The 14,142-nt window shown below is 43.4% G+C and overlaps 1 protein-coding gene across 1 annotated transcript in view; it reads left to right on the forward strand.

Moving 5' to 3' along the window:
• LOC126235385 (uncharacterized) overlaps positions 1 to 11,807 on the forward strand; it is a 139,497-nt gene extending 127,690 nt beyond the window's left edge. The window contains exon 4 of the mRNA XM_049944107.1: positions 11,386 to 11,807. Coding sequence (XP_049800064.1) covers positions 11,386 to 11,807 — 422 coding nt within the window. The remainder of the gene's footprint in view (positions 1 to 11,385) is intronic.
• Positions 11,808 to 14,142: the final 2,335 nt, after the last annotated feature.

Here is a 14,142-nt window from a genome sequence, read left to right on the forward strand (position 1 = left end):
TCTGCCTTGGTGCCAATAATGGTCGTAAGCGTGTTTGGCGCCGTGCAGGTGAGCGCCACAATCAGGACTGCATACGACCGAGGCACACAGGGCCAACACCCGGCATCATGGTGTGGGGAGCGATCTCCTACACTGGCCGTACACCACTGGTGATCGTCGAGGGGACACTGAATAGTGCACGGTACATCCAAACCGTCATCGAACCCATCGTTCTACCATTCCTAGACCGGCAAGGGAACTTGCTGTTCCAACAGGACAATGCACGTCCGCATGTATCCCGTGCCACCCAACGTGCTCTAGAAGGTGTAACTCAACTACCCTGGCCAGCAAGATCTCCGGATCTGTCCCCCATTGAGCATGTTTGGGACTGGATGAAGCGTCGTCTCACGCGGTCTGCACGTCCAGCACGAACGCTGGTCCAACTGAGGCGCCAGGTGGAAATGGCATGGCAAGCCGTTCCACAGGACTACATCCAGCATCTCTACAATCGTCTTCATGGGAGAATAGCAGCCTGCATTGCTGCGAAAGGTGGATATACACTGTACTAGTGCCGACATTGTGCATGCTCTGTTGCCTGTGTCTATGTGCCTGTGGTTCTGTCAGTGTGATCATGTGATGTATCTGACCCCAGGAATGTGTCAATAAAGTTTCCCCTTCCTGGGACAATGAATTCACGGTGTTCTTATTTCAATTTCCAGGAGTATATAACAGAGACAATCATAGAAACAGACAATATGGCAACCAGAACTATTATTATCACGGGAGACAGAATAACTTCAGACGCAACGGTCAACTGTGCAGTGATAGTTCAGGGAGAAATTCTCCACCACTTAACCGACAAGAAAGGTACTACAGGAATCACCGACATGACGACAGACGATATAATCGTAACGACAGACTTGAATTGCATCAGAACTGGCGAGATTCAAACAGAGCAGGGAACTCTGGACAAGGTGAATTTGTAGAAGTTAGGTCTCCTAATCCCAATAACGACGCGCGCCAACAAAGGAACAGACAATGACTTGCACCGCAGGCAGCCGCGTATGCCCGCTGGCTCAGAGAAAAATAACATAGGCGCTAACCTTCAGAAAAATTCCAGTATTCTTTACCGATGTATACCACATGATAATTGCGTTCAAGCTGAAACTCTGCGTACTAGGAAGAGTAAAGGTTTACACCACATTTCACATGTAAAACCGTTTATTGAAAGATAATCTGCTTTTTAACTTTGTCTTTGCCATATAACTTTTCACTTTACATTACTAGTATGCTTTGTGAGACTTATAATCTGTTAACATGCAACAATGTTTGAAGTTAAATATCCAGTCAAGAACCAAGAGAACTTATTTAAACAGAAATTACGAATGCATTTTTATTGTGAACAGGCGACACAGTGTTATTGTGTGTGTACATAAGTGCTTGTTAGTTGCACGATTACGTAACGACTATAAGGCTCACATACTTAGAACATTTACCAGTACTGCTAAAGAGATTTTAATGCAACATTTTGGTTTACTTGAAAATACATTCTGGATTTAAAGTACTTTCTGTGAGATACCAGATGACACAGTGGTTAGTTTATGTGACAGCTACACGATTTTATCACGACACTACTACAATTTACAATGTTGCTTTTTAAGTGTTTCTGTTTTATATCTGCACAGTTTTTCTGTATTATTCTGGAAAGTAAAACATGTTTTAGTAGTAAATTTTGTGGTATAGCTACAATGAGACAGCCTTTTCCGTAGCACAACAATACGTTACATTATAGTTCTTTCTTGATCATGGTAAGGTACGTAATAACTACGATATCTATACGCAAAGCATTTCACTTTCGTTTATGATGAGGTAAGTACATTGACTTCAGCAGAACTTTGATTACAGAGGACGATAACTACGACAGTTCCACAGAATCATCTTACAGCAAGACGCACAGTTTAGCGCTACAGTACACGTATTTGAGTGATTAATTTTGTACCTAAAACATTTATTTTTAAAGATAGTTGAAGTACAATGATACAAAGTTTTTCCGTGATACATTTCATTCCGTTGCAATAATCTGTAACACCTGAGGGTATAATTACATTAATCCTCAGGGGGGTACACGCCTACTTTGTGTACCATGTGTTTGGCAAGCACAAGGAGCCCTAGCTAATATGGTATTTGCTTATACAACTTTACACATCGTTACCATATTTCTCTAACACAGAATTACACAGCTATCTGATTATTTAACTGAGAGAGTCAAACATTTTTTTTCTACGTCAGTGACAGATGTTTACCCAATTACACAGGTGGATAACTTCACACTTATGAAATTATATTTTGTCTGTACTGTGTGAACCCTTCATATTTTTCAGAACCATTTTGATACTATGAGGGCTTTGAATGATGTATTTGGTATGAGATCATGATTTTTTAAAGTACGTTTGAGCTAGATGAAACTTTTGACATGAGCAGAGAATTTTTTTTAGGTTTTGAAATTATTCAAAGAAGCTGCAACGATTCTGGGATGTGATTGATCTGTTATGATATTATTATTGCGATGACGATGTGTATTATGCTGTTGAGGTAAGTTTATGATCAATAAGCTGAGAATCGTACTTTAAGAGTTATGAAATGTGTGTAAATGCGTGAATGGATCACAATGCCGACGAAAATTTTTTGGACACTATTATATTTAAAGGATTTTGTTTCTATACATTTGTAATGCAGATTCTCGACCTGTGAAATTTTATATGAGACTGTCACTGTAGTGCAAACCGGTGTTGTAAATATTTCGGTAAGAAAGTTAAGTGACCATCTGCACGTAATGTGTCGTGGGCACCCAGCTGCGCGACAGTCGCCTGGAAAAAAGCCATTAGTGTGTGCCTTTCAGAGGCACAGGTGGAGAAAAAAAAGGGAGGCCATTGTCCACGCTATTGACATTCCTTTGTAGAAAGCATCGCAAATACGACACACTCAAACTTGAAAACATATGATTATACTGTGGAGCTCTTAATTTATGATATTTACTAAAATGCCTAATGAAACGATGAGAAACATTTCACGGCTATTGTCTTGCTAGTTGAGAGAAATGCCATATGGCTTGCTTTATGTATTTATTTACTCAATTTGTTTAATATCTAGTTTCTAGCTGCACTGCAGCATTGGTTAAAACAAAATTTAATAGATGTACTAATATAGTTATTTTATGCCTACAGATCCAGTCAATAAGAAATTTATGATCTACTTCCAAGAAAACGAGGGCACATAAATAGACATTTCCCTTCACAGGAATTGCATAAATAATTTTTTTTACGATTTGGTAACTTATCTGCTAGTGTAAGTTCTCGTGATGCATCACTCTAGTGTTAAGATGTGACATAGGTATTAAACATGGCCATTTTTACTGTAATATTTTTTCTGTTTGAGCTTTGTCATGTTTAGATATAAGTTATTGCATTTGCTGCTGCTGTTTGCCAGGCATAATGCTACTAAATTTCACTTTGTATTACTCTGTTAAGCCAGTTTACGACTGATTTATTTTTCTTGTTTACTGCACATTGCCTTATATTAGTTGTAATATTGCAATTGCTTTGCTAATTTATATCTTTTTTTTTTTTTTGCTGCTTGCTTTGCCAATTTGAATTTTTGTCATTGCTGTTTGTGTTAATTTGTCATGTGCTGCTGCATTGCCTAGTCCCTTGGTATATATATCTGAGCTCAGTAGATTTAAGTTAGCTTAAGAGGGGGTAGACTATATAAGAAACTAACTATGATGAATTGCAAGAAATGCATTGAGAAGCTATAAGAAAATGGTTTGGCCAAAAAAAAGTAGTGTACACTGGAGAAAAACTATTTTTGATAGATGATGTGAAAGAATACAGAAAGCAGGCTTAGATAGGACTTTTGGGAATAATGATGAACGAAGGGAGATCTCCATGCAAAATACTGCAGTAAAACAAACCCTGTCCTTTCCTTTTGTGTCATCCCTCTATGTGTTTGTGTACCCTTGTGTATTTGTGTTTTTCCCGTCTTTATGTGTTTAGCTGATGAGAGCTATGTTGTAGAATTTTTCTAATACTATGTTATTTACTTTGTAAAGATGTTTAGACATTATTTATTCTGTTTTGTTTTAATGCTCATGTGTGAAGTTGATGTTTCAAAAGTTATTCTGATCTTTTATGTATGTACTGATGTCATAATTCTTGTAACACTGGTGTACATGTTTATTTCTATTCTTTTGTAAAGCCTGCATTACCACAAATGTTATCTGTATTGTTATGTTCTTTAATGATGTATTTTGCGCCTTTGCTATTGTATTCTTATGTTATAAAATTGTAATTGACACCAGTTCATCAAATTAAGTAACTTGTAAGTTACATTTCACTGCACACGTTTCTGTTGGTCATAGTATATGGACAATATGTGAGAAGTAGGGACTGTTAGTGTTTGCACGTGTGTTTATAATTCAGCAAGGGACTGGATAACAGCATTGCTGGTTCTAAGGACATTCCAAAAAGTTTTGTGAGTGCACAAGTGGTGGTTTATGGACTTGCTATATTGTCCGCAAGACTCTTCGATGGGGATTGTGCACCTGCACAGTCGCAACAGATGGTTGCTGGCCGTCTCTACAAGGACTACAGTGGGTCTACACCTCTGATGACTCACCAACACCATTATTTCTACAAGGACTGCACTGGGTCTGCACCTCTGGTGGCCCACCAATACCGTAATCTCTACCAGGACTACAGTGGGTCTGCTCTGTGATGACCTACCTACCAATATTCTTCAAAACTTCGACTGACTCTGCTGTGGGTTTGCTCTGTTGTGGCCCATTACCTGTCTGCATGTCGAGAGTCAGCACTGTCTTTCCGTTGGAAGGACACCGCTACTTCTTGAAGACTGCATGGAAATCCACTACTTCCATGTGCATTTTCTTTTACTGCTGAGACTTTGAGAAAAACACTTTATTTTACTGTGATGAACGATCAGGACTGTCTTTATGGAGTTTGACCAACATCGTATCAATAAGTGTGTGCATTTGATTTCTTTGTTATTGTAATGATGAAAAATTTTTTCAAATCTGTATTGTCCACTGCCCAAAACAATTTGTAAAATTTTTTGTGGGGAGCATGGGGGCTGTTTAGGTTTTCTTATTGGTAACGCCACGTAGCGCTCTGTATTAAAATCACTGGCTGTGCTGTGTGCAGTTTGTGGCTGGTTTGCATTGTTGTCTGCCATTGTAGTGTTGGGCAGCTGGATGTGAACAGCGCATAGCGTTTCGCAGTTGGAGGTGAGCCGCCAGCAGTGGTGGATGTGGGGAAGTGAGATGGCGGATTTTTGAGAGCGGATGATCTGGACGTGTGTCCATCAGAAACAGTACATTTGTAAGAATGGATGTCATGAACTGCTATATATATTATGACTTTTGAACACTACTAAGGTAAATACATTGTTCGTTCTCTATCAAAATCTTTCGTTTGCTAACTGTGCCTATCAGTAGTTAGTGCCTTCAGTAGTTTGAATCTTTTATTTATCTGGCAGTAGTGGCGTTCGCTGTATTGCAGTAGTTTGAGTAACGAAGATTTTTGTGAGGTAAGTGATTTGTGAAACGTATAGGTTAATGTTAGTCAGGGCCATTCTTTTGTAGGGATTTTTGAATACTGTGTGTCAGTTTAAGCACAGTCTTGTATAATTGTTCAAAGGGGACGTTTCAAACGACCGGAGGTCTGTATTCAGTTGTTGTTCAGTTGCGATAATGCAGTTGACACGTGAGGAGCGATCATTTTGTGTTGAAGTATATTTCTCGAATTCCCACTCGATCACTGCATTGTAGCGTGCTTTTTGTTTGCGATTTGCAGTTCCCCCACGTTGACGTGTTCCTGGTCGGCAATCAATTTAGCCAAATGCATTCAGAGCAACAGGGGATGTGACAGTTGAGCGAAGAGGACCTGAGGGATGCGTTACAACAGCACAAAATGTCGAACGAGTTAGAGCAGCAGTACTGCGATCTCCGAAACGCTCAGCTCGGAAACACGCTTTTTCTCTTGGCATTTCAAGGCTATTCTGCACCGAATGCTTCATAATGAACTAAATTTTCACTTGTATAAAGTGTGCGTGGTGCAGCAATTGTCAGTACGGGATTATGTAACACGAAGAACATCTTGTGAAGACATACTTGGAACCATACCCCGTGACGCATATGGTGTTTTTTCTGATTAGGCACATTTTCACCGTAGTGGGAGTGTAAACAAAAAGAGTATGGGGTGCTGGAGCGACACGAACCCGAGGCAAATTCACCAGAAACCTCTGCACTCAGACCGCGTAATTGTGTGGTTCCCCATATCACGAGTAGGCATCATTGGTCCTTACTTTTTCTAGGAAAATCGTCGTGCTGTAACTGTGAATTCGCATAGTTACTGAACTACGCTGCAAGAGTTTTTCCAGGCGGCTTTCGAGGCAATGCAATTACGGGATACCTGGTTTCAACAAGACGTAGCCACTGCACACACAATGAGCATTACAATGAATTTTTTGAGGCAAACGTTTCCTGGAAGCTTATCTCCCGGATGGGGGATGTCAACTGACCCGCACAATCACCGGACTTAGCCTCATGCGATTTTTTTCTTTGAAGTTACATGAAGTCAAAGGGGTACTGCAACCGTCCCAACACCCTGGAAGACCTACAGAACAATACCAAGGCTGAAATTGCAAGAATACCAGTAGATATGCTTGAAAGAGTGCATGAGAATTTCAGAAAACGACTGTGGGTGTTTGTGAATTGTGAAGGCAGACATTTCCCACATACACTGCTGAAACCATGTAATTAGAAACTTCCATTATTGTCCAATATGGGAAAAATGAAAATGTAAGTCTCTAAGTGTTTATTATTAAGCTTTTTTTAAAAAAATCTAGTGTATGGTTGCCACTGTGTTAGGGTTTAGCCTTGACCTGAGAAGTTGGAGAATAGTTATCAGCTACTAAGACGTTTGTAGCCAAAGCATTGAAAGTGCATTAAATTGTTAACAAAAGATGTGCTCGGAGATTAAGTGTTGCAAAGAAAATTCGACGTTATTCTGTAGATATACAACATAACTCTGCAAAATGACTTCTCTTCTGCTATGGGTATTTGCTAACCATTTTTGCCTACTAGAAATAAACATTAATTCTCATGCAATGCTTGTAGGTTACAAGAGAAATTTAACGAGACTTTCGTGTCTTAAAAACCAAAAGAAAGACAAATGTGATTTCTCCTTTTGTTAATGCTGTAACTTATTGTGCTACATATGCACCTTTCAGAAAAAAAAAACATTCTACAAATCAGCACAAACATTCACATTCATCAGAGATTGCATTCTGTAGCACAGCTTATTGGCCACATGGCACACTGCTACTCTTCACAGGCATCAGAGATTGTATTCAGCAGTGCAGCTTATTGGACGCTTCGCATGCTTCTGCTCTTACCATCCATCAGACACTGTATTGAGTAGTGAACCTTATTGGCCACATGGCCCACTGCTACTGTTCACATCCATCAGAGATCGTATTCAATATTGTAACTTGTTGGACACTAGGCACACTGCTACTCTTCACATCCATCAGAGATCATACTCAGCAGTGCAGCTTATTGGACACTCGGCACACTGCTACTCTTTCCATCCATCAGAGATCGTATTCAGCAGTGCAGCTTTTTGTACACTTGGCACACTGCTACTCTTCACATCCATCAGAGATCGTATTCAGCAGTGCAGCTTATTGAACACTTGGCACACTGCTGCTCTTCACATCCATCAGAGATCATACTCAGTAGTGCAGCTTATTGGACACTCGGCACACTGCTACTCTTTCCATCCATCAGAGATCGTATTCAGCACTGCAGCTTTTTGTACACTTGGCACACTGCTACTCTTCACATCCATCAGAGATCGTATTCAGCAGTGCACCTTATTGAACAATTGGCACACTGCTACTCTTTCCACCCATCAGAGATTGTATTCAGCAGTGCAGCTTTTTGTACACTTGGCACACTGCTACTCTTCACATCCATCACAGATCATACTCAGCAGTGCAGCTTATTGAACACTTGGCACACTGCTACTCTTCACATCCATCAGAGATCGTATTCAGCAGTGCAGCTTATTGAACACTTGGCACACTACTACTCTTCACATCCATCAGAGATCGTACTCAGCAGTGCAACTTTTTGTACACTTGGCACACTGCTACACTTCACATCCATCAGAGATCGTATTCAGCAGTGCAGCTGATTGGACACTTGACACGCTGCTACTCTTCACATCCATCAGAGTTCGTATTCAGCAGTGCAGCTTATTGAACACTTGGCACACTGCTACTCTCTCCATCCATCAGAGATCGTATTCAGCAGTGCAGCTTATTGAACACTTGGTACACTGCTACTCTTCACATCCATCAGAGATCATACTCAGCAGTGCAGCTTATTGGACACTCGGCACACTGCTACTCTTTCCATCCATCAGAGATCGTATTCAGCAGTGCAGCTTTTTGTACACTTGCCACACTGCTACTCTTCACATCCATCAGAGGTCGTATTCAGCAGTGCACCTTATTGAACACTTGGCACACTACTGCTCTTCATATCCATCAGAGATCATACTCAGCAGTGCAGCTTATTGGACACTCGGCACACTGCTACTCTTTCCATCCATCAGAGATCGTATTCAGCAGTGCAGCTTTTTGTACACTTGGCACACTGCTACTCTTCACATCCATCAGAGTTCGTATTCAGCAGTGCAGCTTATTGAACACTTGGCGCACTGCTACTCTCTCCATCCATCAGAGATCGTATTCAGCAGTGCAGCTTATTGAACACTTGGTACACTGCTACTCTTCACATCCATCAAAGATCATACTCAGCAGTGCAGCTTATTGGCCACTCGGCACACTGCTACTCTTTCCATCCATCAGAGATCGTATTCAGCAGTGCAGCTTTTTGTACACTTGCCACACTGCTACTCTTCACATCCATCAGAGGTCGTATTCAGCAGTGCACCTTATTGAACACTTGGCACACTACTGCTCTTCATATCCATCAGAGATCATACACAGAAGTGCAGCTTATTGGACACTCGGCACACTGCTACTCTTTCCATCCATCAGAGATCGTATTCAGCAGTGCAGCTTTTTGTACACTTGGCACACTGCTACTCTTCACATCCATCAGAGATTGTATTCAGCAGTGCAGCTTATTGAACACTTGGCACACTGCTACTCTTCACATCCATCAGAGATCGTATTCAGCAGTGCAGCTTATTGAACACTTGGCACACTACTGCTCTTCACATCCATCAGAGATCATACTCAGCAGTGCAGCTTATAGGACACTCGGCACACTGCTACTCTTTCCATTCATCAGAGACCGTATTCAGCAGTGCAGCTTTTTGTACACTTGGCACACTGCTAGTCTTCCCATCCATCAGAGATTGTATTCAGCAGTGCAGCTGATTGGACACTTGACACGCTGCTACTCTTCACATCTATCAGAGATTGTATTCAGCGGTATTGGACACTTGGCATGCTGCTACTCTTCACATCTATCATAGATTGTATTCTGTAATGCAGCTTGGCGCACTGCTTATCTGTATAGTAATGTAGATTATCAGCCACCTGGCGCGCTGCTGCCGCAAGATGTAACAGAACTCAAAGAGAATATTTTATGAAAAGGATATATGCTACTCACTGTATAGCGGAGATGCTGACTCGCAGACAGGCACAAGAAAAAGACCGCAATGTGGTTACAGCAGGCAGAGACTGCGATCATGTGTGTATGAGTAGCGTTTCATGTGTGTGTGTGTGTGTGTGTGCGTATTTTCTATCCACGACGAAGAAGAAAGGCTTTGTTTGCCGGAAGCTCTTCTTTTTTTTTTTTTTTTTTTTTTTTTTTTTTGCCTATCTGCGACACAATATCTCTGCTACACTACTGGCCATTAAAATTGCTACACCACGAAGATAACGTGCTACAGACGCGAAATTTAACCTACAGGAAGAAGATGCTGTGATCTGCAAATGATTAGCTTTTCAGAGCATTCACACAAGGTTGGCGCCGGTGGCGACACCTACAACGTGCTGACATGAGGAAAGTTTCCAACCGATTTCTCATACACAAGCAGCAGTTAACCGGCGTTGCCTGATGAAACGTTGTTGTGATGCCTCGTGTCAGGAGGAGAAATGCGTACCATCACGTTTCCGACTTTGATAAAGGTCGGATTGTAGCCTATCGCGATTGCGGTTTATCGTATGGCGACATTGCTGCTCGCGTTGGTCGAGACCCAATGACTGTTAGTAGAATATGGCATCGGTGGGTTCAGGAGGGTAATACAGAACGCCGTGCTGGATCCCAACGGCCTCGTATCGCTAGCAGTCGAGATGACAGGCATCTTATCCGCATGGCTGTAACGGATCGTGCAGCCACGTCTCTGTCCCTAAGTCAACAGATGGGGACGTTTGCAAGACAACAACCATCTGCACGAACAGCTCGACGACGTTTGCAGCAGCATGGACTATCAGCTCGGAGACCATGGCTGCGGTTACCCTTGACGCTGCATCACAGACAGGAGCGCCTGCGATGGTGTACTGAACGACGAACCTGGGTGCACGAATGGCAACACGTCATTTTTTCGGATTAATCCAGGTTCTGTTTACAGTATCAAGATGGTCGCATCCGTGTTTGGCGACATAGTGGTGAACGCACATTGGAAGCGTGTATTCGTCATCGCCATACTGGCGTATCACCCGACGTGATAGTATGGGGTGCCATTGGTTACACGTCTCGGTCACCTCTTGTTCGCATTGACGGCACTTTGAACAGTGGACGTTACATTTCAGATGTTTTACGACCCGTGGCTCTACCCTGCGACACCCTACATTTCAGCAGGATAATGCACGACCGCATGTTGCAGGTCCTGTACGGGCCTTTCTGGATACAGAAAATATTCGACTGCTGCCCTGGCCAGCACATTCTCCAGATCTCTCACCAATTGAAAACGTCTGGCCAATCGTGGCCGAGCAACTGGCTCGTCAAAATACGCCAGTCACTACTCTTGATGAACTGTGGTATCGTGTTGAAGCTGCATGGGCAGCTGTACCTGTACACGCCATCCTAGCTCTGTTTGACTCAATGCCCAGGCGTATGAAGGCCGTTATTACGGCCAGAGGTGGTTGTTCTGGGTACTGATTTCTCAGTATCTACGCACTCAAATTGCGTGAAAATGTAATCACATGTAAGTTCTAGTCTAATATATTTGTCCAATGAATACCCGTTTATCATGTGCATTTCTTCTTAGTGTAGGAACTTTAATGGCCACTAGTGTATATGGTGATAAGCAACAGTTCTTTTCATAATACTGTTACATTCCATCCTAGATTTTCCACGGTTGGAGTCTCAAAGAGTGACGACTGTGGTCGCCTTCAGTATAAGTCAGACCAGAGCTGGACCGGCCTGCGACTGGCCGCGGCAGCGACTGTACGCGGTGTTTCCCCGCCCGGGGTCATCACTCAGGCGGGCCGCTCATATTATAATGGCTATTACCGTAATGAAAGCGCGCTCCCACGCGCCGGCCAGCGGACAGTGGACGGCGGCGGCGGCGGCGGCGGCGGCGAGACACAGTACGGTACGGCGAGCCACGGCCGCGGCGGCCGGCGCGCTTGCCAAATTACGCCCCGGCCCGCCGGCCGCCCACCTGGCTGCGGCCGCTGCCCTCGTCGCTCGCGACGGCCCGGGGCCGGGCGACAATTGGCGGCCCGCGGCGGGCCGCCCGCCGCCGCCTGTGATCAGGGCGCCGTAACGCGCCGGGGCGGCCCTGTTTTCACACCTCGCGTCGCCTATAAAGCGCCATCACCGCGCGCTATTACCTCCGAGCTCGCACTTACTCAATATACTCATCAGAGTAAACGGAACTCGTGCAGGGTGACCATCACTTGTGCTATCCGGACGGTTGTTTGTGGCGAGACGGGACGGTCGTCGAGAGAGCGGAAGATACGCTATTGGACACAGAACACAGCTCTTCCTAATTTCATTTCCTTGCTGGTTGTATGTTTTTTTTTTCTGGAAGTAATAGGGAAACGGAGGAGGAAATAAATTAAGATAAAATTGGAGACGTTATACTGTGTGAGGAATTTTACAGACCACCTAAGTCGAAACAAGAGGGTTGGTCTGGGTTGAAAGGGGGAAGAGACCAAACAGCGAGGTCATCGGTCTCATCGGATTAGGGAAGGACAAGGAGGGAAGCCGGTCGTGCCCTTTCAAAGGAACCATCCCAACATTTGCCTAGAGCGATTTAGGGAAATCACGGAAAATCTAAATCAGGATGGCCGTACGCGAGATTGAACCGTCGTCCTCCCGAAAGCGAGTCCATTGTGCTAACAGCCACTGCGCCACTTCGCTCGGTTCGAAACAAGACCCCAAGAGTGTAGGACAGCTCTTCAGAATTAATGAGATCCTTGATGTGCAACATAAATGAGACGCATAAAGTAACTTCAGACTTAATAAATGGAATGATTCCAGTTAAAAAAAAATGCAGGTACTGATAGGTGTGAATGGAACCGAGCTACGAGGTCTGTTCGGAAAGCAAGGTCCGATCGATCACGAAATGGAAGCCACAGAGAAAATCGGATCGCTGGCTGCGTCCCGGGATCGATTGCCGGTCGGGTTGCCGATTTTCTCTGCCCGGAGACTGGGTGTTTGTGTTGTCTTCTCATCCTCATCCTCGTCGAGAGGACACAGCTATTGGACACAGAACACAGCTCTTCATAATTTTATTTCCTTGCTGATGGTATGTTTTTTTTCTGGCAGTATTAAGGAAACGGAGGAGGAAATAAATTAAGATCAATTGGGAGACGTTATACTGTGAGAGGAATTTTACAGACCACCTAAGTCGAAACAAGACCCCAAGAGTGTACGAAAACTCTTCAGAATTACTGAGATTCATGATGTGCAAGATAAATAAGTCGCATAAAGTACCTTCCGACATTAAGAAAAATGTAGTGATTCCAGTTCAAAAAAAGGCGGGTATTGATAGATGTGAATGGTACCGAGCTACGAGGGCTGTTCGGAAAGTAAGGTAAGATCGATCACGAAATGGAAGCCACAGAGAAAATCGGCTCGCTGGGTCCCGGGATCGATTCCCAGTCGGGTTGTGGATTTTCTCTGCCCGGAGACTGGATGTTTGTGTTGGTCCTCTCATGTAAGCCACGGTTCCCAGGTAGATGCCGTGTTTCTTGACTTCCGCAAGGCGTTCGATACAGTTCCCCACAGTCGTTTAATGAACAAAGTAAGAGCATATGAACTATCAGACCAATTGTGTGATTGGATTGAAGAGTTCCTCGATAACAGAACGCAGCATGTCGTTCTCAATGGAGAGAAGACTTCCGAAGTAAGAGTGATTTCAGGTGTGCCGCAGGGGAGTGTCGTAGGACCGTTGCTATTCACAATATATGTAAATGACCTTGTGGATAACATCGGAAGTTCACTGAGGCTTTTTGCGGATGATGCTGTGGTTTATCGAGAGGTTGTAACAATGGAAAATTGTACTGAAATGCAGAAGGATCTGCAACGAATTGACCCATGGTGCAGGGAATGGCAATTGAATCTCAGTGTAGACAAGTGTAATGTGCTGCGGATACAGAGAAAGAAAGATCCTTTATCATTTAGCTACAATATAGCAGGTCAGCAACTGGAAGCAGTTACTTCCATAAATTATCTGGGAGTAGGCATTAGGAGTGATTTAAAAAGCGGTTCTAGGCGCTTCAGTCTGGAACCGCGCTACCGCTACGGTCGCAGTTTCGAATCCTGCCTTGGGCATGGATGTGTGTGATGTCCTTAGGTTAGTTAGGTTTAAGTAGTTCTAAGTTCTAGGGCACTGATGACCTCAGATGTTAAGTCCCATAGTGCTCAGAGCCATTTCAACCAACCATGATTTAAAATGGAATGATCATAGAAAGTTGATCGTCGGTAAAGCAGATGCCAGACTGAGATTCATTAGAAGAATCCTAAGAAAATGGAATCCGAAAACAAAGAAAGTAGGTTACAGTACACTTGTTCGCCCACTGATTGAGTATTGCTCACCAGTGTGGGATCCGTACCAGATAGGGTTGATAGAAGAGATAGAGAAGATCCAACGG

The sequence above is a fragment of the Schistocerca nitens genome, chromosome 2 (assembly GCF_023898315.1).
Source record: "Schistocerca nitens isolate TAMUIC-IGC-003100 chromosome 2, iqSchNite1.1, whole genome shotgun sequence".
Taxonomy (NCBI): Eukaryota; Metazoa; Arthropoda; class Insecta; order Orthoptera; family Acrididae; genus Schistocerca; species Schistocerca nitens.